The 25,696-nt window shown below is 32.2% G+C and overlaps 1 protein-coding gene across 2 annotated transcripts; it reads right to left on the bottom strand.

The window, feature by feature from the left end:
* Positions 1–15,493: 15,493 nt before the first annotated feature.
* Positions 15,494–22,849, bottom strand: LOC112702893 (probable peroxygenase 5). Of its 2 annotated transcripts, XM_072199352.1 has the most exons (6): positions 22,658–22,849; positions 22,430–22,549; positions 20,181–20,266; positions 18,714–18,808; positions 18,435–18,560; positions 15,494–15,778 (listed from the first exon to the last, which is right to left on the bottom strand). In XM_072199352.1, exons 1-6 carry the CDS (start codon positions 22,695–22,697, stop codon positions 15,631–15,633), a joined length of 615 nt encoding a protein of 204 aa, XP_072055453.1. In that variant the 5' UTR covers positions 22,698–22,849; the 3' UTR covers positions 15,494–15,630. The 2 variants fall into 2 exon arrangements, with proteins under 2 accessions (XP_072055453.1, XP_072055454.1); XM_072199353.1 differs by lacking the exon at positions 22,658–22,849 and having other exon boundaries at positions 21,200–22,612.
* Positions 22,850–25,696: the final 2,847 nt, after the last annotated feature.

The following is a 25,696-nucleotide window of genomic DNA, read 5'->3' as shown; positions in this document are numbered from 1 at the left end:
GCTTCGTGCCGAACGTTACTATGCGCTTACATATATTTCCTGCAGTAATCCTAAATCCAAAATAGAGGCAACCTAGTTACTGACATGATAAGGACTAAGGCCCAGTTTGGGTAACCAACTTAATTAAGCTCCTTTTGATAAAATAACTTAAACAATAAATGATTCTGTTAAAAGTAACTTATAAATAAGTTATTTTGTATTTGGATTTTTAACTCTAAAAGTGCTTATTTTATAGAAATGTGATGAAAAGTAGAAATATTATGAGAGAAATCATTTTTTTAACTTCTCTATAAACTCCTAAATAGCTTCTTAGAAAGTTGCAATTTGGTTTTGAAAATTGTACCAGACACTAATACTACTACTTTTCATAAGTCAAAATTTAAAAAAAGTTACTTCTAAAATTTTTCAAATGGGCCCTAAGTACTGAAGCATAATGTCATAGACAACATTAGCATATTCCTGAGTTGTAGAATGGAATGTTTTCGACATCTATATTCAAAATACATCCAAAAGGCAAAAAATACAAGTCATATATATGCTTATCAAAATAGAGAGTGATCAAATGGAATAGCTTCAGTCGGTGCGATCCAGGAGATCACACCAAAGCAGCTCCGCTTTAACATCTATGAAGCATGCATATTCATTTGCATCACAGCTAGCAATGCTAGTGGCAGTCCTCATCCTGACATCTTCCGAGTGGATCTACATAACAATATTTGCACAGTGTTATGGACATTAGAAGTAATATAATCACAAAGGAATTAGATTGGGAAACAATTATTAGTTGCAGTTACTAGAAGTTACGGTTTAATCAAGGGCATGCTAGGAAACTCACCATGGAAGCGAAAATTCGAGTAGAAAATTCTCCTGCCTGTTGCAACCAGTACAGTAGCCACGTAGATGACTCCTTGCTGCAGCAGTCAATCGTGTAGCATTGTGTTAACACGTTAGCATGACGAAGATTATCAAAAAAACGTTGGTAAGGAGGGAGAAAATAACAGACCCACCAAATATACAAACTTATCTGTCAAATAAAATTGGCTCCAAATTTTGTGTGATGCCATGAAACAAAAAGTTTTGGTAAAAAAATATTAACCACACAGATAAGTGATGTAACAGCTCAACATTTTTATTTTAATAAAAAGTATTGAAAAATATTTTGATTTCGACGTTAATTTCGAAACAATTATTTTACATATTAATATTATTAGACGGAAGTAATTGAATATGTTGAGAAAGTCATACTGGTAAAGTTAAATAAAATTTTAATAAAGACAAAATTAAGTATAATTAAGGTAGAAATTCATCCTATGTACAAAAAAAATAAATTCATATTTTTTAAATTTTTTAACTTTATTAGTTACTTATTTAATTAATTTCTATTACTATTATTTTATTATATAAATATTGTTGAATAATTTACCGGGGATAGATTTGTAGGAAGGAAAAATAAGAAAGTATGATTAAGAAAAAGTGGTGTTTTTACTTAGTAATTTGATAATAGTGTTATCGTTTTTCATATATATGTATGTAATGTTTGTTCTATAGATATTCGCAAATAATTATTAAAGATATATTATTTATTTCATAAACATATTTTAATAATTATTAAAAAGATATAATTTATAATAAAATTTTATGTATAATTAGTAAAATCAACTTGTTACCGTATACAATAACATAATTGCAAATAAAATAACTAAAATTGGAAAAAAAATTTCTCATTTATAAGAATTTTGTACACATGAATTAAATTAAAAATAGGAATAAAAAATATAGTTCTAATAAGAGAATGTATATATCAAATTTCAGAAATTCTGAAAAAATTTAAGAGAATATATGTATAGCAAATTTAAAAGTCTTAAAAAAAAAGTAACTAAAGGAATGTAATAAGAGAATATAGTTTGAATGTATTACTTTAAATAAAGACAACACTTAATTATAAATTATAATTTAAAATAATAAAATAATAGTAAATAACAAGACATAAAGAAAATAAAGTACTAAGAGAAAATAATTTTGTGACTACTTATATGTATAGTCATATTTAAATTTAACAACGTTTTTTTATAATTGTATTATTTTTATCCTGTATCTACAATAATTATTCAAAAATATATTTGCAGTAAAATAAAATTAACACAAATAAATAAATTGGTGAATAATTAAGTTAAAATATTTTCTAAATGAAGATTGAATAGAATTTTTCGGTATATTATATAAATATGTTCTCTAGTTATACTTAATTTCCTTTCTACAAATAAATTGTTTACTATTATCTGTATTAGTTACTTAACATACTTAATTACTACTCTATAATAATATTAATTAACATGTAAAATAATTGTTTTTAAATGTACGTAAAAATAAAAAAATTTTCAAGTACTCTATACTACAGATAAGAATGTTGAGCTGTTCTATCACCTATTCTTATATAATTCGAATGAGTTAAAAGTAGATCACTAATTAAGCCACAAACATTTGTATCGAACTATCTTGTGATTCGAATGTGAACTATTTTTAGTTGGCGAATTGCATAATTTGATATCTACTTCAAGTGTTAATATGGTAATCCCAAAACTGACTAAAAGACAAAAATATTGTTGAAAACTTGATATTACATACAAACATCAAGTTACGCAATCGTACATGGAAATACTTGATAATTTTCGTATAGTTTATATATCATTTAAAAAAGACATTAGTTAATGAAACAATATAGTTTAAAACAGGAAAATATTGGTCAAATGACAGAACCAATATAGAAAATAGGAGAACAACAAAATAAGTAGGAGAACAACCTTTATGTGTACCTAAGGTTACGAGACAGATGACCATTGGCTCTTCGAACTCTGATGACACTGATTTTTTATAATTATATTTCTTTTTCGGTCTAACCTCAATAACTACTAAAGACTATTTACGCAATAAAAAAAATCATTGCAGAATAAAAAATTTACTAAAGAGAAAACAACAAAATACTTAACAAATTGGGACCAGAAAAATTCTTTTTCTTACATCGCATACATGGTCATGCTATTGATAATTGTACTCATTATGCTAGCAGTTTAAAGTAAGTTGAGTTACCTATCCACCATGTTTGGAATGGCTTCAGGATAGTGGAAGGAACCCCAATTAGAAGGGTCCGGATTTGTGTGTCTAAAGTTAGCAATATTCTTATCCGTGGAGTAGATTTTACCAAGGACACGGCACTAGCAGGGGAAAAAATAGTTACATTAGCGGTAGGCAGGCAAAAGCATTCACCAACAATATAATGTAACAGAGTATGTAGGTAATCGTGAAGAAATTACTTACTATGCGCCGCATGTTAGCCTCTCGACGTACAATACTCTTAGGACTTCTGCTTACGTCTAGGACGTACAATGTTGCACCCTTGACATCCAACAACATATAGCACGTATCAACGGCCTCGCAAATAGGCACATAGACCTACATTACACAGGGTGAAAATTTTTTTCTGATTAACAATATTTCATTTGCGGGATAAGTAACTACACAAACTGGCGTTAATGGAATGAAATCCCTAACAAGATTGGAGGGATAGATCTCATACGTGTTCCAATTGGTTTGTCTCATGCATCCACTTCGGCTGGTAATGTTGGGCCAGCTCACTTACCGGGGTGTCTAGCAGAACATTTATTGCAAAGTTAGTTGGCATATACCAGGAACGCGGAGTCTTGCTCTTTCGTGCCCGAACTGACGCCATCAGACATGCTGCGTTAATTATCTGCAACCACGCCAAACGTTGATTCGCTATAAACACGGTGGTTGAAGCTACAAAGCTTGCATTAAGAAAGAAGTTTGGGTGACTTACATCAAGGCAAGGGGTCCCTGGGGGAGACAGTGACATGAATAGTGCCCGAGGCAAGTCGAAGAATGAATACTTAAACAATATCTCCCTGAAATATCAGCCAAGCTACTTAGTCAAAATTAAATTTGACGAACTGGCACATTAGTACAGAATATAATACTTGTGTGAGGTGACTTACTCAAGTGGAAGTTCTTTGCCGAAAATGTATGCTGCTAACTTGCACTCCTGCAACGAGAGTCCCATACTGTGAAATGGCCTGAACACCATTTCGTATGTCTGTAAGACTCAGATGGTTAGAGTTACATAGGTTATAGATGGCATTCAGCATAGGTAACATAATTCGATAACATTGTATTTGTTCCAGAAAGCAAGTCACCTACCTTTGGGATTTTGGGTTCGGCGGGATCAACAGCGTTATTGTTGTGACAGCCACGCCCACGACCTCGCGCGGCCTGCCTAAGGACATTCCTCTTCTGATGACTTTGGGTAACGAAATCCTGCATTAACACCTGCACGTCGCGAGTCATTGAGGATGCTGGCCGGCCTAAACATGTAATCTAAATGCGCTCCAGTTTCGGCAACTTAGGTGGTTTGGGCATATCTGGAGTCGACGTGAATAGGCCACAAAGTTCATTGGTGCTGTCAAAGCCGGACCATGATGGGAGGCTCGCAATGTCCTATTATATTCAAACATGTTTAGACTCATGCGAACACATAAAATCACCTTCGTAGCATATCCCATGTTGTAGGATGACCATGATGTTATTTAGAAACAAGAACTACAACGTACCTTGTCATAAGGCGAGGCAGGAATTTGAGATCTCCCGCTGGGCCCCTGCCTAGGTACCTTTGACACCCCAACAGCCCAGTGTGGTTGGGTATTCATCTGTTGACTGAGGAGAGTCGCCCCTGTGATATATCTTGGTGTTGATCCCGTTTCGTCGATGAGGAGGTCGTCGTTGTCACACGGTGAGTCAAGAACGAAAAGGTCAAATAGGGCACCCTCAGAATTTAGGCCTTGCTGTATGCCTTTGCCCTTCTCCAACGGTGGCCTAAAATGGGTGAACAGACCTCTTTGTTGGCTGATGTTATGGGCGTCAGCGTGACCGGAAACAGTCGTGACGTTAACCGATTGCGGCATGACCTCTGAGGACGACTTCCTCTTGGCACTATCCCCTGCGCTTGTGCCATAGACGGCTTCGAAACCATACCGATGCTACCGCTTTGGTCATGCTGCCTCTGAGCCAGGTCCAGAATCTGAAGCAAATACCCGTTGAAAGTGGCTGTCCTCTTTTCAATGATGGCCAATCTAGACTCAATGTCGGCAAGCTTCTCATTGGAACCCTACGTTGACAAAGCACACCACAAGAATTAAAAAAATTTCATTATAATAAACAAGTAAGAGTGATAGACTCATGACAACGGAATCATGCTTTAACATTGCCAACTAATAAATGGGTCTTGTATCTTGCCTCAAAGGTAACACAGCTTGCGGAAGAGAGTAGGGGTGATAGTCTAGAGTTTTCTGGGTCTGGGAGTGAATCTCTCCCCAGATAAGCAGGTGAGGCACAACTGAAGCAAGTTGGATTCGTAAATGAAAACCCAGGAAGAGGAGTTTCTAACTCTTACCGTTTTTTATGCCTTTGACTCAACCAAAAATGTGTTTGGACTTATGCTCGAGCAAATATCTGCTTTAATAGTGGGTCTATGCTTTTTTTCCCTGGTTGAGATGTGTGTGTAGTTTTTATTTGCAGAACGTAATAAGCAGTGTTTTTGGGTGGTAAGGCCCACATATAGGTCCGTTTCTTATGTTTCCTCTTGAGTTTATTTTACTGTGCCATGTAGGAAACAATTAGGCCCATTTTAATTTTCCATTTGTACTCAGGCCTAATTAGCCTAATAATTATGTCGGCCAAAAAAAATGATGCAACAGTTATAGAATAGCACTCAAGCCTTATTTTATTTATTGAGAAAAAATAAATTACATTAAAAATCTGAATGCATTTAATTTTACCATTTGTTCGGTAATCTGAAAATGTATTTACAGTATACATATGAACAAAACAATGAAAAAATGATATTCAGCCTAGTTACTATTTTTTAATATCTTCTCAATCACGTAAAACATACATAAGTAATTGCTTCTAAATCAAAATTTCCAACCCTAGAAACACATTTTAGTTGCTCGTTTACATAAATTTGCCAAAAATTAAATTTGTCTATAAAACTTTCTTAATGACATCTATAGATATTTAAATTTTTTTTCTAGACTGAAATATTTCGAAATATTAAGTATGATTCCTGTGTGCAAAATGTTAACATATGCCATGTATCTCATGAATCGTAATATATAAATACCAATATAATTTCCTTCAAATCTGTTTACCGATTAAAAAAAGTTTGAATATGTTAAGTTTAATTTAAATAATTTTCTCGTATCTTTTACATCCAACAGTGAGATCTAACTTGGGCCCCATTAAGCTATACATGAAAGAATATCATAAAACAATGAAAAACAAAGACTAGAAAAACATATCGCTAGTAAATATGTTGAAGATGGGTGTAATAACTGCATATCGGACTATCAGACACTCGAATGATGTCTACCATGTTGGATACCACACACAGTTTACATGGGAATCATTCACAATATACCTTCTCATGAAGGAAAATGCACGCGACGACGTCCTTCTGAGCTGCATCATGTTCACCAGTTGCATTTCACTGTTTCAGCTGTTCTAGATGGGGCTATTACACGAAACACATACAGTTTATCAGATGCAACAAAATTTCAATACTAACAACGGCATTAACAAGACATGCTACAGCACAAAATTCATGTTGAATATTCTTAATGTCTAATTGTTATCTTCCATAGCTAACCATTAAGCATGTACATGAACTGCATTATTCTGCTCACCACATCTATGGTTAGCTCAAGGTTCATGCCAGGATTGACATCGTTTGTGGATAGGTCACGCTCTTGTACTGTGTTGTCGCCAGGGGCCAACCTACATCGCCAATATAGCAACCAGGTCAACACCACCACATATCAACGACGACAAGGATTTTACTAAACGAATATTAACACATATGGTGTGTACCGATAACTTACTCTGTCAAAGGAACATGTTGAGAATCTTGGAGAAAGGAATCAGAGGCTTCCATTTTGTTCGTGTTTACATTATCTACTTTGGGAGGTGGCGACCAAGTCATTCCTGTTCTAAGAGAGGAGTTTTCCGCTGCAGAACGACTCAGGGTTATGGTAATCCACCAATAGATAAAATGAACTTGTCTCTCGTATGTGGGCAAGACTGATATACACATTCACATGATATAGGCTTAGCTATGACAGATGCCTATGTCGTGTTAGGTAGTACAAACTTTTTATTTAGAAGGCTATGTAATCATTACATCTAAGCACTCTTCGATTGAGATTAATGTTTGGAAATTTCCATATATAACCCTGTGAAAAGTGGCACGCATTTGACTGTAGCAAAACTGGCGCAGTTAGCACAGTATGGATATAACTGTAATTAACCCCAAGGAATGCTACCTGGATTACCATGTCACCATGAAGCATTCAAGGACATCGACGCAGGTAGAAAGCGCTATTCCTTCTCACTCAATGCATGCATGTTCCGCATGAATGCTTCACATGGCGATAAATTCATGCACATATGTTGAAGAACCTCTCTCTCTCTTTAATTTAATTCATTGCATTTCCATGTTATAGTAATTTTTTTCATGGTTAACATAACTACTCTTTTTCCCTTTTTTAAATTTTAATTTTTTTAAACGTGTCAACAAGCAGTCATGTTGCTTTTACTCTGTCGCGTGAACTCCGAAGGAAATCGGCTGTGATGCTATATTTTTGTTGTTTGTTTGGGATGAGCCCTATTTGGTTGATGAGAATTTGAAAATCGAAAACTCCTCACATGTGATCGTCTCTGGAAGTTTCGTGTAATTTGCTTATGCAATTTGCTTTGTTCAATATTAATTTTCTGTGCACTGATTCTTTGTCTTTCATGGTTAAGTAATCAAATGCCAATTTTTTTTCAAGTTGTTATTTGATAAGGGGTTAATGTTGGTTATGAACATTATTAGTGTATTTTAATTGGTTTAATTAAGAAAATTTTGATATATCTATTGAGTGTTATCAACCTTGCATTTTATTTTAGGTAGTGACCTAATCTAGATCCTAAAAGCTTCCCTGGCTATTGTCTTTTAATCCATGTTAATTTATATCATGTGTTTGGATTTTTTAAATGTTTTTCAATTTAACTAACAAGGACAGAATAAAATAGTTTTTTTAAATGAAATAAAGAGGGATCAAATTTTTTAGTTCCCCTAACTTATATTTAAAAATTTGACTCTCCTAAACCTACTAAAATATAAATAGTGCTAAGCTAATGTGTTTTACATATTATATTAAATACCACAGCAAAAAATAATTTTAACATGACATTATTTCTAAAATAACTTAGAAAGCAATCCTAAAAGAGAAAATCTAGGGGCCAGCAGATTTTGTGATTTTTAGCCATCAATTAGCTATCAATAATATTTTTAATGGTGTGAGATTGCATCTATTGATGTAGAATCATTCAATTTCTTTGTGATGGTTAAGTGCCGGCTAGAATTTAACAAAAATGCTGGCTCCCTTACACTCCTTATTCTAAAATAGTATGATTTACCTTTTCTCATCGAAACCAGTATCGAATAGCACAACTAATGTGAAATCAGATACGTCTCGTTCTCTAACACGATTAACTTGCAACAACCTATCCCACACTACTATAGCACGATTAAAAGAATATGCGTTAATTTATTTAAATATAAAAATATTATTTTTATATTAAAATAATATAGTTATGTAAAATAATACAAACATTTTTATTTAAAATTCAAAAGATAAAATTAAATCTACTTGCATTAATTTTAAACTGAGAGTACAATTATTTAAACAACAAAAATTTTAAAATGATAAGAGTATATTTAGTCAAACTATTAAATTTAAAGTTTAAATAAAACTATTTGTATGGAACTTAAAAATGTTTAAAATAATAAAAATATATCTATCCAAATTAGAAAAATCGAATAATAAGAGTACATTTTTTTAACAAAATTTAATCTTAAAGATTATACAAGTGTATTTTTTTTTAGTTAAAGGTTAATGGTCTTAAACGTTTAATTTTTTTAAACCCCAAATCAGAATTTGAAATTGGTTAAAGTGATCCTCTCTTCTTCTCTTCAGTACCATGTGACTTATCCACACTTGGTTTGGATTCGACGAACAATGCATAAAGATGTGTTTTCTTGATTCTATTCTATATATTTCTTGTTTACCTTGACTTGTGGGCCTATAAACTTCAATGCTGAGCAAGTTTAATTTAAACAACTTGATCCTAACATATAGCTGGAAGTTCAATCCAGTAACAATTTAATGATTTAAAGTTATTCTTAATATATATAACTTAGGAGGAAATAGTGCTCCAAGCGTTTTGAAAGAGAGCTGAATTCAGAACAGTATATTAAAGGAAGAGTTTGGTGAAATTAATTGTCATTTGTTTTGTTTGACTTGTGTAATTGTTGAATGGTTTGATTATACTTCAAACTGTTTGTTTATATGAGTAATTGTGGTTGAAACTTTCATGAAAATGTCATGAACTTTGATGATATTCAAGCTATGCACGTTATTCTTTAAGTACAGTGGGAAACTAAAACCAAAACCATAGCCCTTAATTAATGGTTAGGTTATGTTGAAATCAAGTGAAAAGTATGAGACTTTATTGGCTTATAATTTGTTTTGCATTAAGGTAAATGTTAGTTATCAAAAAGCTTGAAAGACAGGTTACAATTGAATAACGAATTTGGAAAACTTATGAAGAATACGAAGAACATTTTTGAATGTCCCCAAGAACTCTCAAGAACACCACTTTGATTTTTTTAGGGGTCATAATGTAAATATTATAAGATTTTTTGGTTGAAATCATAAATACTAATAATTTAGTGGATTAAAGTATAAATATCAAAAGTTAAGGGACTCTAATTATATTTTTTTATCATATTTTTTGTGTCAACATATATTTTTCATAATTTTTGGACTAATTATTATTAAAAATTATTTCGTCATACAATATGAAATATAATTCTTTCATAACTAGTATTATTTTGTTAAATAAATAAACAAACGGTGAGAAGAGAATTTTTCCAAAAACTTAAAAAAGGACAATTCTAAACTCAGATTCTCATAACTACCTTCCTAAAATATTTAACAAGTTATAAATATATGTTTGTAAAAAAAAAATAAAAGGAAGATAAAATGTTCAAGGCCAACCTAATTTTGGTGAGAACATGAAACGTTACAAAAAAAATATTAGAAACCAAAAATAAAGGTAAAAATAAAGGCATGACAAATTGGTTACGCTCCAAAGCCATCGATTTGCATCTCTGATCCCCAAATCATGTCATATATCTCTGCTACAGTCACTTGCCTCATTTCCAGCATTCCATCATTCCATCATTTCAAGTCACATCCTTATTCAGACAATTACGTGATGCACATTTCTTGAGATACACATATTAATGGAAAGAAATGAGGTTATCATTCCCGCCAAAGAAAAACCCCACAAGAATTATCCAGAAAACTCTAATCCTAAATTTCATCTATTACTCGACAACACAATTTATTTTATTGAGCCCATTTATGTTCGAAATATCATGCACATATATTATCAAAATTAACACCACCAATAATGCAAATTTTATGGAACTATAATTATCCTCCTTTATACATAGAATTATCCAGAAAACTCTAATCCTAAATTTCATATATTACTCGACAACACAATTTATTTTACTGAGCCCATTTATGTTCGAAATATCATGCACATATATTATCAAAATTAACACCACCAATAATGCAAAATTTATGGAACTATAATTATCCTCCTTTATACATCACGCCAATGTCTTCCAATTCTGCCACTCATATACTATTTCGTTGTTGTACAACTAGTGATTTAAACAGGTATATTTATAGACCATGACATATCCAAAAAAATCACGACATCAAAATTTTTAACTAGGTCCAACCAAAGTACAGATGTAATCCTATCCTCATGGTGCTACATAATGTCTTAACAAAATATACTTTAGTACAAACTAAGTATAAACATTTGGCTACGCCCCACCCAAGCATTCATGTCCTTTAAGTAAATGTTAAAAAATAAAAACTTAGCATGTTACTCTCTTCACGCCTCTGTCATCCAAACTTTACTGCCACAATTGAACAGATCCACAGGACATATCAAGATTCGAATTCCACTGCCACTTTCACAGTCCCCTCCCCCCTTCAAAACCCAAACCAAACATTTCAACTATTGAATTCCCGTTTTGACCACAATTACACTAACAACTTCATGCCTATAAAAGCCCCCTCTCATTCCTTCAGACTGCTCCTTCCACAACCAACAATATTCATGGGTACTAGAGACACTCCTGACTACTATTGTGTCTTCGATGGATGGGTTCCCAGGATATAAACTTCTCTATCCGAACTTCACGAGCAGATAAATGAGTCAAGGATTGTTGCTGGGAAAAATACACCACGTTGCCTGAAGCCAAGCAAGCCTGGCTTTCATACTTCGATGCTGGAGATGTAGAAGAAGGCAAAAGACGCATCATGAACGGCGAAACACCGGACGCCGTTGAGACGAACGACTACCAGGAGAAGCAAAAAATTGCCCTCAGAGCCTTGCATGCAAGGTTTCACCAACTTCAGAACATTTTGCCAAACAAACCGCAGTGTAAGTTCTCATCCTACAACCACCTCCCTTACTGGATCCTCCATTTTCATTGTTACTGTCTCCTAACAAAGTTCACCGTCCGTAGGCCTTCAATTAGTCCCAGCGACACCGGCTACGCCTCCGTTGCTTAACCCAAGCATGACGGCTTATCTGGACCAAGCCTGCGACAACCTGCACATTTCAGGTCCCATTTATTGGATTCTCGTCCAAAGGGTCCCTGATGGTCGGACTTGCTATCGCCACCTTGTCTCCGTGATGCCATCGTCATCGTCTGAAGCCTTAGTAGTTGTCGGCCGTATAGCCTTCGATCATACTCTTTCTCTCGAGGACGCGGCACAGCTATGCATCCGGGAGCTCTGTAAGACCAACGACACCTACATCCACGATTACAACTACGACCTGGAAGAGAGGTGGAAACAAAAATACATTGACCTCTGCCAAGCAACTTGCACCCTCGAGGCCCGACTCAAGGATGTCACGGAGTCCAATAATGCCTTGCAAGAGAGGCTCTTCACCTTGGAGATGCTTTGCCATGCGAGGCATGGGGCAGCAACTTCAAACGACGGCGTTGGAGGAGCAAGCACCTAGTCGACTTAGAACCCTTCATGGCTACCGTCTTGTGCCATGGTCAGCTGAAAAGTTAGTACGTACCAACCATCATGCCTCAACTATCCATCCTCTGTCTTTCTTCCTTCTTATTTTGAGGCTAGCATCATCTGTTAATGTTGATCACATCTCTTTGCAATCCAACTCTTCTTTACAACCTTATGCTTGTACTCTCTAAATACTTGCTTCATGGGAACTTATTAGTATGCATGCTTTCCATCCTTACTTGCTGAACGTGTTCTTTAACATTCTTATTCTCCTTTATAACATCATTCCACCTCATAAGAACCACTACCGCAACTCGCTTTTAACCCCACCTGAATCACGTTAGGCACACCACATATAGTTCAGTAGGTACCAAAGTAAACAATACAGACTCACCTCCAACTTTTCGCTTTTATAATGGCCCAACCATACCAACCAACCCAATCAACTGATCTGTATTAAATATTTATTACATCAACTACACACACAATAAAATAAACAAATTCTCAGTAGACCTCCAATATCAAAAACATTAACTAACAGGTGCCCACTCCTCCACTTGCTACACTTTTACCTTGTGATTGTGTTGTTCACAAAATTAACTCCTTAGAGATTACAACAGTAATATTCTCAAAAACCTTTATTCAAATCAATTTTTTCTTTCTTCTTCAAATTGTTATAAACATAAAAAACATTTAAGACAGGTCAAAATTTTTTTTATCCTGCATGTCGACAAGTAATTCAATCAATGCAATATCAACAACCTTTTGGCACATTCTCAGCGACCTTAACTTGAAACTAACGCACATAAAATTAAATTTGATAAATGAACTTATAATAACATTCATTAATTATATCTTCTTCAAATTTTATTCTTTTTTTATATAAAAAAATTTATTTTTGCTACGGTTCTGATAAAATTTATTAGCATAATTCTTGTATACCAGTTTATTATTGTCATTTTTTAATAATATAAATTTATTAATCTCCTTAAAAAAACAAAGTAAATAAAATTTTAGTAATAACTGACAATAAAATTATAAATAATTATAATTTTTAGTTTAAAATAGTATCAAATACAAGAGTTTTGAGAGTACCAAAAAAATTTTGATTAACATAATTTATTAAACTATGCTTTGCTATATTTTTCATATACTATTTTTGTTTTTCATATGAACTATATTTTATGATTTCATATATATTATTCTTAATTTAATTATTATTCATTAATTTTTTAATATTATACATTTATAAATTTACTTAAATATTCATCTTCAACTAATAAATTAACGTAAAATATTTATTAAATTTCATGTCTTCCGACTCAATTTTCACTTAAATTTTTTTTGAAAAATATCAACTAAATGACATTTATTTTATTACGATTTATTTTGATATAAAGTTGTCAACCATAAATCACATTAATACTAATGTACTTAAACCAAAATTAATTTCACAAAATAAAATTTAATACAAACTTTAATCTAAGTACATACTATGTTGCTGGCACAATACATAACTAGAACACGTTATTGATAAACTACACACGCTAAATCGATTAAATTTCTTTTTTAGGGCCTGAGCTTACACAACGAAGAATATTCACAATGGAAATTTTTTTCTCATATATTTTTCAAATTATTTTTTTATTTAAATCTTTTAGTAAATTACTTACATAATTTAAACAAAAAATTTGCTCCATACTATCAACTAATAATCGTTAAACTTATTCACCAATTTTACATCTGTAAGTGTTCAACCATTCTCATTCTTACCTTCTGCTTAACTTTTTTATTTTTTTGGGAATCTTTACCTTCCTTCCAAACCAACAGATAGTAAACACCACTTACGATCGGATAAAAAAATTTAAAGGATTTTCACCTGTAAAACCCAACTCATTAGATCGTCTTTAGTCCATAAGTGATACCAATTAAATCACAGTCCAATCCTTCACACTCAAACCTTAAACGAGCCACACATATTTTCATGCAGCCCATAACCATTTCGGCTCTTCTAAAGTGCTATTGCACTTCTGCAGCAAATTCTGGCTCCACATACGTAGCCTTCTTGAAAATTAGACAAAACTGATAATTACTCTCAACATGCATAGCATAACTTCTACACCAGTTGCTATCCCATCCAACACTCTATTTATGGGATTTCCACATAAGAAAATGTCCCATATCTTTACGGACATACCAATGGAAACACTGCTGTTCCGCAAAAATACATGGCCACACGTGAACACCTTCCATATATATATATATATATATATATATATATACACACACACACCAAGTCATGAACAATCACATACATAATAAAGAATTCATGATGCGTCAGTGAAAATACTAATATACATATACACCACACATGACGCACATGCATAGTGGAAACAATTTCACCAAACGCGCAACAATTTTATATGTAAACAACACATATGTATATTGATCCAATAAAATAAAATCGAATATTTTCGATGACTTAATTATGGATGGCTCTGATACTACTTGTTGGAATAATTAATTTTATTAACTCAGATCATTCATATTAAATCACCAAAATATCTCATAACATAATGCGGAAGCGTACTTTACTCATAGGAGTCATGGAAGGATTTGGATCTTGTAGTTCTTTTGATCTTTCTCAACCAACGCCTTCTGTATCCTAGGTGGCTAAATTGTGACTCCTTTGATGAAAAAAAGAGCAACAAAGGCGGTTTTGGTATATTGGGAACCGAAACCCTGAAGACACTATTTATATTTGAGCATGGCACCTATTAAACTCTAAAACCTAAATAAAATAATATCTAAAGTCCAAAAGATAATATATCTAAAATCCAAAAGATAATTATCTAAAGAACAAAAGATAATATCCAGTTTTATTCTTATTTAATTTCAAATAAAAAATAATGATGACTTATTCAATTTAGCATTTATAACAATAAATAAGATTACCATTATATAAATAATTTAATTTAAAATAACATAATTTATGATTGTGATTAATATATGTATTGCTTACAAATTAAAAAATTAAAATAATTTCCTAATACTAAATACTTCAAATTTATAGTGGTTGTATTTTCAATTCTCTCTATATCTCGGGCTAACAAATTGGTCGGATTGTCTTGAATTAGATGCCTAATAATTATATACCAATAAAGCAATAAGTGATTGGGCTAATTTGTTTAGAGTTTGTTATTAAAAAAAAAACTTATTTATATAATAAGCTAAGGCCGAAAATAAGAACATATAATGTATAAAGGAATACTAAACATTTTATTTCATTATAAGCATCAATGCTTAAAATATCAATCTTTGTACCTTATATAACATCTGCATTTTTATCCAAAGAAATAAATTATCATTATTATTATATCAAATGAATTTTGATTAATCAGTTATTTTTGTCCGATGAGTGCTCCTTTTTCAGTATTTCAAAGACGCTACCATCATAAACGCCTCGGATAGTTTCTTTCTGTAGGAGTCCGTCCTTGTCTTTACCAATCTTGTACAAGAGGTGCCATTCAACAAAACTTCCAATCCTGAGCATCAAATGGTTATAATCAAGTTTTGAAATGCAAAATTAAATTAGCATTACTATTCGTACCCTATATTTGAATTTGATATCCAATTTGGCATTCATCATAATTTTCAATATTCTTAGACTATTGGTTGAAATGATCCTAACCCTTTTTAAGATTAAGAATATAAAATAAAAATAAAATTTTAATTTTGATGTAGTAACAAATAAAAAAGTATATACATTTATTTAATTATGTTCGTTTTTTTTTAATAATTCTTCATGCAGTTAATATGAAAGATGATCATTTATCCTGATGTATTGTTATATATATAATTAAATGTTGTGTAAAATTATTTTATATTCACAGTCCATCAAAATAAATTCTAAAGATAAAAGGTTTGTAATCTTAATTATCACTTTTAAAACAAGTCAATAATATGTCACTATTTTGTATGATAATAAATGTTTTATTTATAAAAATGAGTTAATAGTCAAAATCGTCCCTAAAAGATATTTCGATCTCTATTTTCATCCTCGAAAGATAAAATTAATCGAATTCGTCTCCCAAAGATACCCTACCTAGTCACATTCGTCCTTCCGTCATCTCTTTCGCTGAGTTGGCAAACGTCGTTAACTGTCAACGTGGCAGACAAACAAAATGACACAGTTTTGGTAGAAGGCTATCCTAGCCTTGAAACGTCGCCATTTAGTCTTCAGAAGAGAGATTCAAACGTTGCAAAGCCTTACCTCCATCATCATCTCCTTCTTTTTTTTTCTTTCCTAAAAATTCAAACCTAATCCAACCCTTTTCTTTTCCATTTCCGATTTCATTTCAAATTGACCTCACCTTCACACACTTTCCCTTAGATCCCCCAAATTCCCACTTCGCAAAATCTCTGCTTTTCCCCCATTCCGAGAAAATCATAAACCATGCTCGATCCAATGACTTTTTGAATTCCTTGCTTTCTCTCGGAGCTCTCCTTTATCTATCTTTGGATTTTGAATTCTCTCGCTTAGTAGGGGTGTTATCGGTTTAGTTTGGTTCGATTTTAGACCGAAAACCAACTGAACCGATATGTTTGGTTCCTACAAACACAACTGTTCGGTTTGTTGTTTTTACAGCAACCGAACCGAACCGAACCAATACCGGTTTGGTTCGGTCAATTTTTCGGTTTTTAATTTCTGATGAACAGAATAAGAATCACAATAACTAGAGGTTTAAAATAGTCAATAAACTGAAATAATAAGGGTACATCAGAAGCAAAAAATGAGGGATTATGATTAAGGGAGGCGCTGAGTGCTTGAGATGGTGAGTGACTTGGGCCTTGGGGGGAGGGTTGGGCAATACCAACAAAAAAAAAAGATGTATGTATATCTTTGGTTCAGTTTGGTTCGGTTCAGTTTTTATCGAGCCAACCGAAAACCGAACCGAACCAATTAGTTAAATCGAAAAAAAAATCGGTTTTTATGGTTTTCAAATCGGTTGTTGTAATTTTCGGTTCAGTTTTGTGGTAATTTTTGGTCCGGTTTAGTAACTTACACCCCTATCGCTTAGGTCGATGAATAACATGCCACAATAGTGTTCGAAAGCTAAAATGTGATTTTTTTTTCATTTTATGGGTTTAGCTCTGTGTTTGAAGAGGGCAGAGAAAAAAGGAGTGACTGGCTAGTTAATGGTGATGGATTCAAAATTGGAAGGACTGTCTACCCCAGCAAATTGACGTGACCCATATGAGGTGTTGTCTGTGTCAAGGGACTCTTCTGATCAAGAAATTAAAACTGCTTACAGAAAGCTAGCTCTCAAGTACGTTTGAATCTCTCTTCTAAAGACTAAACAACGACGTTTCAAGGCTAGGAGAGTCTTGTACCAAAACTGTGTCGTTTTGATTGTCTGCCCCGTTGGCAGTTAACGACACACGTCAGCGGACGTTTGCCAACTCAGCGAAAGAGACGACAGAAGGAGCGAACGCGATCAGGTAGGATATCTTTGGGGGACGAATTCGATTAATTTTATCTTTCGGAGACGAAAATGGAGATCGGGATATCTTTTAGAGACAATTTTGACTATTACCAAAATTGCTTTTGGGTAAAAAAAAAATTAGTTCAAACTATTATATTATTGATTGAGGTGGAAATTTTTTAGAATTTGAAAAAACCAAGTATTTTGAAAATCGGATTGAATTAGTTGGTTTAATGGAATTAACCAAAAAATGATTATCATAGGTCGGTCAAAATTGATAAAAGTTGATTAATTAATTGAACCAATACAACTTCTTTTACTGAAAAATCGGTTTAAAAATAAAAAAATTAAAACAAAATCAGTTTCTTGTCTTATGCATAAATATATTATTTTATTATATTCAATTTAATTTTGATGAAATCTCAATTGAAGTTTTAAATTTTTAAAATTTTAGTTTACTAGTTCAACCATCGATTTGATTTTCATAACCCAAAAAAACCTCCAAATAACATACCATAAAAAAACTTTGACAAAATACAATATTTTATTTGTTATATATATGAAAATCAATGGCACATTATTATTAGTTTGTTTCAAAATATGGTATTCAAGTAATCTTTTTTAAACATAGAGGTAATTAAGTGGATAAGCCAAGATAAAAGAAAAAACGGAAAATAATGGATTACCAAGGATATGGGGTACACAACAGCCCTACCTTCCTTTCAAATCTTTTGGCTGTCTATTGGCCTTTATCATCTCTTTCAACTCATCATATGTCAAAGCATTTGGATGTGTATGTGCATGCTTAATGAAAATTTTTTCAAATTTTGAAGGAACAAACCTAAAACGTTTGTCAACAAGTACATTATTATTATTATTATTATTATTATTATTATTATTATTATTATTATTATTATTATTTGTACAAGTAAAAATAAAAATAATAATAATTAAGACATACTGGAAAGTGAATGTATAAAATAAAGCAAACTACCTTCCTTCGGTATCATAGACACCGGTGTCACTTCCATGTTTGCCGAGTTGTATGTTCTTCACTTCAATTGGTAAAAGTGGAGATGGAAATTTCCCCTACATCACCAGAACAAGTATTTGATGATATAGTAATGTGTGTTAAGTTTTATGTATATACATGTGTGAGAATGTTTCCTTTATTAGTAAATTCTAATAAATTGTAATATATATATATACGGCTCCGCTACGTTACCAACAGCATATCTGCCAACTTCTACCAACTCTTATTTATAATTGTGTTTCATGGGAGTGTGTTTGTGGATGTGTCTAATAAAAATGTCTTTTTTATAACTGTGTTTAATAGAAGTGTCTTTATAGATATATTTTATGGATGTGTCTCTTTATATATGTATTTAAAATATATTAATTATTAGACACATCTACGAACACATCTCCATGAAACACAAATATAAATAAGAGTTGGCAGAAGTTGGCAGATAATATGTTGGTACCCTATACTTTTCCATATATATATATATTTTAGTCTGACACACCAAGAACTAATTCGTCGCAGATTTAAACTTAATTTAAGGATCTGTAACTACATACATAAGGTGGGATTTGAATTTTCAACAACTTGCAGATGAGTGAGTTTATTATTCGACCAATCCAAATTAGTTTGTAAATTGTAATACTATATTAACATTTTTGCCCTTTAATTAAATTTTTAGTGGCTAATTCTCTATTATTGTAGGTGGTGTTTAGTTTCTGTTTCTAACACAAAAATGCATAGGATATAAGACAAATAAAAACGCGTGCGTACTTGGGTTTCAGTAGTGTAAAAAAAAAAATGTGTGTATTTTCTAAACTTTAAAAATGTAAAAATAAGATTAAATTAGTTGATAACGATTATCTTTGTCTTAGTCCCAACGAATTATAACTTAAATGGCATAATATTTTCATATTCACCTAAAAGTTGTGAATTCGAATCTCACTCTTAACTTAAAAAAAATGTTTGTTCTAGCTAATTCTGAATTCACACAATATTATTCTATTCATAGGAAACGTTTTTTAAATTTTTCAAAAATATTTAAATTATCTATTATGTCTCTTAAGTACACATATTAAAATTATAAAATAAAATTTTTTTATTAAAATATAAAAAATTTAATTTTTTTATTAAAATATAAAAAATTAATTTTTAAATATATTTATTTTATATTTATTAAATAAAAATATTTAAATTTTTTTATTAGTGATGAGTTTATGGTGTGCTCTAAGAACACATATTAGAATAATTAAAGTTAACGTGATAAAATAATCAAATTTATTATAAATAGATGAATAATTAAATTTATAATAATAATAATAATAAATTCATATGAAATATTAAATAAGTATTTTTTGATATGCAGTAACATACTACCATTGTTGATTAATGTTTTTATACATTTAACATTTTTTCAATTTAAGGAGCAGAGAGTCGTACTGGGCGAGTGATGCGACTGAGAAACACATTGATGAAAAGAGTACCGCCAATTGACAGCAATATCCCCACTCCAATTTCTCGCAACCCTGTAATTGTAGATAATTTAACTTCATTAATTAATCAACATGATAATGGATTCAGCAATTTCTTTTTTTATTTATTGATTTTGTTCCTGTGCGGGAGTCGGCTCCGAGGTATAGCACGCTTCTGGAAATACGCGGGCTAGCTTTCTTTGGAGCGGACGAGGGGGAACGTCGTCTTCTTCTGGAGAGGCGGCGTTGGGTACCTGAAAAGGGACTCCAACGCTCAAGTAAGTATGAGTATAAGAGAGTTTAGAGGGAAAATCAGTGTGAATAGCGTACCCACAACTTGAGTGTGTATTTCGTATATATTGGGGTTTGTTGAGGGTGGTTATGCGGATTTGTTGGGTTGGATGAGGTCTTCATCCGTTGTGTTCCTTGATTTTCGGAGTTTGAAGAGAGATTTCGGGAGGGTTTAGTTCAGTTCCGAGTTTATTGTTTACTTGCTTTCTCCTAACGGATCATAGCCCCCAAGGTTGACCTGTTTTGTGAACGGGTTAAGCTTTTATTCGTGGGTTATAACTCGGAGCTGAGCTATAACTCGGAGCTGAGCTATAACTTGGAGCCCCCAAGTTTAACGCGTTCACTGTCTATAATATTAAGTTGTGTGTTGATTTGAATTTACGCGCGGGCCACGTAGTAAGAGAGAGGGTTTGATACTGGGAAAATGTAACTGCATTTAATGCATTTTGGTTTATGGGAAAGGGTTTTTATGATCTGGCCGTTGATTGAGTGAGGTGACTTCGCACGTTGGACGGCTAGGGCTTGTTCTGGAAGGTGTAACGTTTGCGACGGAGATAGTGGGCTGGCTGTCTTGCGTTTTTGTTCTGTCCATTTGCATGTAGTGTTTCGTTTTTTCTTCTCTCTTGGTCGCGGAGGATGAGTAAAGGTTAGTTGCGTTTTCTTTGTATTTGTTTTGTTCGGCATTTTTGCGTTCACCTTTCGCGTGAGCGTTCTTCATCTGACGCAGGAGCTCGGCCATCCTTTGATTCTCGGCCCTGAGGGCCTCGTTAATTGCTAACATCTCCGGTGGGTTGACGTCGGAGGGAGCGCGGCTGTGTTCGTCTGCCATTGTTTGTGTCCTGCAAAACAGAGGAGACAAAAAATGCACAGGGTAAAGAAAAAATGGGTTAAGTAAATCGGGCCCCACGGTGGGCGCCAAATGTTCCTGTGCGGGAGTCGGCTCCGAGGTATAGCACGCTTCTGGAAATACGCGGGCTAGCTTTCCTTGGAGCGGACGAGGGGGAACGTCGTCTTCTTCTGGAGAGGCGGCGTTGGGTACCTGAAAAGGGACTCCAACGCTCAAGTAAGTATGAGTATAAGAGAGTTTAGAGGGAAAATCAGTGTGAATAGCGTACCTGCAACTTGAGTGTGTATTTCGTATATATTGGGGTTTGTTGAGGGTGGTTATGCGGATTTGTTGGGTTGGATGAGGTCTTCATCCATTGTGTTCCTTGATTTTCGGAGTTTGAAGAGAGATTTCGGGAGGGTTTAGTTCAGTTCCGAGTTTATTGTTTACTTGCTTTCTCCTAACGAATCAGATTTATTTTTATTTTTTTAATTAACCAAATTAAATTTTAAAGATCATTTTATATATAAAAAAAATTAAAAACAAAAAATCTACTGAATACAAAAATCGTACTTAACCTAAAAAAATATAGTCACATTTATCCGATTTAATATCGAACCATTAAGTCAACAACATTTGAAAATTTTTTTCATTCATCAACGATTCTGTTCATATTGGATATTCCGGAAAAAAAAATACGTTTGAAAGGTCATATTTATTCAAAAAAAAAAAAAATATAGGCACATTTATCCGATCCCTTAATATCGAACCACTAAGTCAACAACATTTGAAAATTTTTTTCATTCATCAACGATTCTGTCTCTGTGTGTGTCTTTTTTAAATACTTTTCTCCCCGAAATAGTCTTTATCATTGACATTTAAAAGAAAAAAAAAAGCAAAAGCGTACATATAAAGGAATTTTTTTTTAACAAAGGTATGAGACTCTTAATTGAGTATGAAGAGATATATAAAAGAATGTTAGCCTTCACTTTTTTGCTAACTTTCATTCTTATAACAGAATACATGTTAACAATATTCACTTTTTATTGTATAAAAAGGTGAAATGTCACACAGACCGTCATGAAATTTGAGAGATAGACCTTTATAAGTTTCCCATGGATAAATAACACCATCATGATTGGTGTCAAAGAATGCAGCGTGCTTCTGCATGACATTCTCATGAAGTGGAATTGGTTTCTCTTCGGCACCACCTCCAACTCCTGCACATTAATTTACAGTGAAATTTCTTAACAACATAGAACTCCAGATATATAAATAAGAGACCAAAACTAAGAAATTGAAATTTGAGTTTATATATATATATATACCCTTAAGTGTTCTGTTTTCTGTAGCAGAAGTAGCAGCCATATGGATAGATGGATAATAAAATGACAAAATAGAGAGGGAACATATGGATAGATGGATAATAAAATGACAAAATAGAGAGGGGACGAAATCACGGAGGAACTTATAGATCTTTTATTCTTAGAATAAGCTTTAGCAATATGATGATAATAATAATAGAGTTCTGATGAACTTCTGATTTTAGGGGATATATAATAATATTTAATTAAATATAAAATATTATTATATTGCTATTGATTATTATATTGATGGTGACTGGAAGAGTATGGAATAACATAACGTGCGATATGAGAGTTATTGCTGTTCCTTCCAAACAAGTTGTATGCCACGTTATGCAAAATTCGAATTTAATATAACTATAATAAGATAAACTCTATCCAATTTCTTTTAAAATAAGATGTAAATTATCTTTTATAATGTGTCACATTTTAATTAGTTATTTTTTTAATCATAGTTAAATTATTTTGTAATTTATTATTTGAGATAGATAATAATATAATTTCTTAAAATATCCCATTAATTGAAGTATCTTTTCACTCCTCTATTTTTTTTCTTCGTCATGTAACTTCGGTCCTTCTAAGTATCGCTGTCGCCATGACAAGAAATGCCGATATCGTCCTCATCTACTGCCCTCTCACGTAATCTCTCTTCATCCCTTAACGACGTCGTTGAATTTCCGTCGTCAGTAACTTTGTCGTCCTATCCAATATAGCCACCATCACCTTCCAGATTTGAAACTCTAATACCATGTCCTGAAACCACTCATTATTCCAAAAGCGTAACCTGATAGGATAACGTAACACTAATAATCATATCTCTAATACTTTCTAACCCTTCATTGTGCACATTGTACGTTTAGGTCATTGGCTCCCTATACTTTCTCTAAAATTTATACTCTGAACAAGTAAACATATTTTTTATCAAACATAAATTATTTTAAAAAATGAATAAATTGTTAAAATTAATAACACAATTTTAAAATGATAAAATCTAACTTTTTTACAAGTATTTTTTATAGTATTTTTATTTTTTTATTTTTTTATTTATTTCTATTTTATTATTTAATTAATGATTAAACAAATTATTTTTATGAGAAATTATTTTTTGTATTATCTTAAAGAAGAGACTAATATAACCGTTTAAAAAATATTGTAAAAATAATATTTTAAATAAAAAAAGATAATATTAAAATTTTTAAATACAAAAATAAATTGTATAGATAAATATTTAAGAGATAAATATGAAATACATGACTAAAATAAATAAAACAGACAAAAATAATTCTCTATTTCTCAAGAGTACTCCCATTTTGTCTGTTTTATTTATTTTAGGTATTTATTTTATATTTATCTCCTAAATATTTATATAATTTATTTTTTATTTAAAAATTTTAATATTAAATATTTTTATTTAAAATATCATTTTTAAGTTATTTTTAAACTATTATATAAGATAATACAAAAAATAATTTTTCATAAAAATAATTTGTTTAATTATTAATTAAAGAAGAAAGTATTAATAAATTAAAAATTAAATGAATAAAAATACTATAAAAAATACGATAAAAAAATTGAATTTTATCATATTAAATTTGTGTTATTAATTTTAGTAATTATTTATTTTTTAAATAATATATGTATAATAAAAAAATATGTTTATTTGTTTGGGGTATAAATTTTATTATTATATTTATATGTTTATGATTTTAATTATACTTTTAAATACTCAGAATAGATTTATTTTATTATATTATATTTTACATATGAATATATGTTCCATCACGTAATTAAATAAAGATATTTTTTTGCTATGATACAAGAATCAGTTTTTCAAATCCAAAGAATGACAAAAAATATCCAATCTATGCCATACAAGCTGAGCTTTTGGACAATCCCGAATACAATGTAAAACCGATTCCTGACTAGAGAAAAACATCTTGGGAACCTATCCGATGACGACATCCCTCTTCTAAAGCGAAAACTTGTAGTAGTGAGAGACTCCTTAAGACAGAACCAAGCCAAAAACTTGTGCTTTTCTAGAACAATCTGACGTCAAAACCAAAGCCAATTCTCCTGCTCCTCCCAACCAAACAGCTGCTTACACAACCACAAGTAACCATTGCGTGAGTCATAGACTTTGGCAGCAAACTCAAACTAATACCAACCCACTTCCGGACCTGTTTGCACATCTGGATTGTAAGAGAGAATATTACCTTTCAGATTTTGAGATAAATGAGAACAAAGAATATCCAAATGCCACTTACCAATCAACCAAATATCCTATATCCAGAGATTCGAATTAGAAATGTGAACATAATCCATCTCATTAGATAACCGTCCTTCTCTCCTCCAGCTAGAAAACAAAAAATTCTGGTTCAAATCTCCAATACACCAACCAAACCCATCCTTCACCACTTTCCAAACCTTACAAAGACTCCTCCAAATGGGAGAGTCCTTGTTCTTAGGACAACTAAAACAATCATATAGAGATGATCGGTATTTGGCATCCAACAATTGGACCCATAACTTGTTAGACTACTGGAAAAAAGTCCAAACTAACTTTTCAAGAAGAGCAATATTTACACAATAAGGATCTCTAATCCCAAACCTCCATATTTTTTTGGAGTAACCAGTATTTTTCAACTAACAAGATTCAATCATCTTCCATCAACTTGTCCTTTCCAAAAAAAATTTCTCATCATAGACTCCAATTTACTAATGATTCCTTTGGGAAAAATAAAGACCTGCATCTGGTACGTGGGAATAGCGGCTGCAACAGAATTAACCAAGCAAAGTCTACCAGTCCGATTGAGTAAACTCCCTTTCTAGCTTGTTATTCTAGTCCGAATCTTATCCAAGACACCATTGAAAACATCCGTTTAAGTTCTTTTCGAGACTTTGGTAGATATGGCGAGTAAGGAATAATGACATCTTTAATTCTCATGAAACTTGGCCTCTGAAAAAAATGATTTGTCTAGCATTAACTTTAGAAAAGGAGTTTAG

The sequence above is a fragment of the Arachis hypogaea genome, chromosome 7 (genome assembly GCF_003086295.3).
Source record: "Arachis hypogaea cultivar Tifrunner chromosome 7, arahy.Tifrunner.gnm2.J5K5, whole genome shotgun sequence".
In the NCBI taxonomy this organism is placed as follows: domain Eukaryota; kingdom Viridiplantae; phylum Streptophyta; class Magnoliopsida; order Fabales; family Fabaceae; genus Arachis; species Arachis hypogaea.
This window is presented reverse-complemented; position numbering and strand designations above follow the sequence as displayed.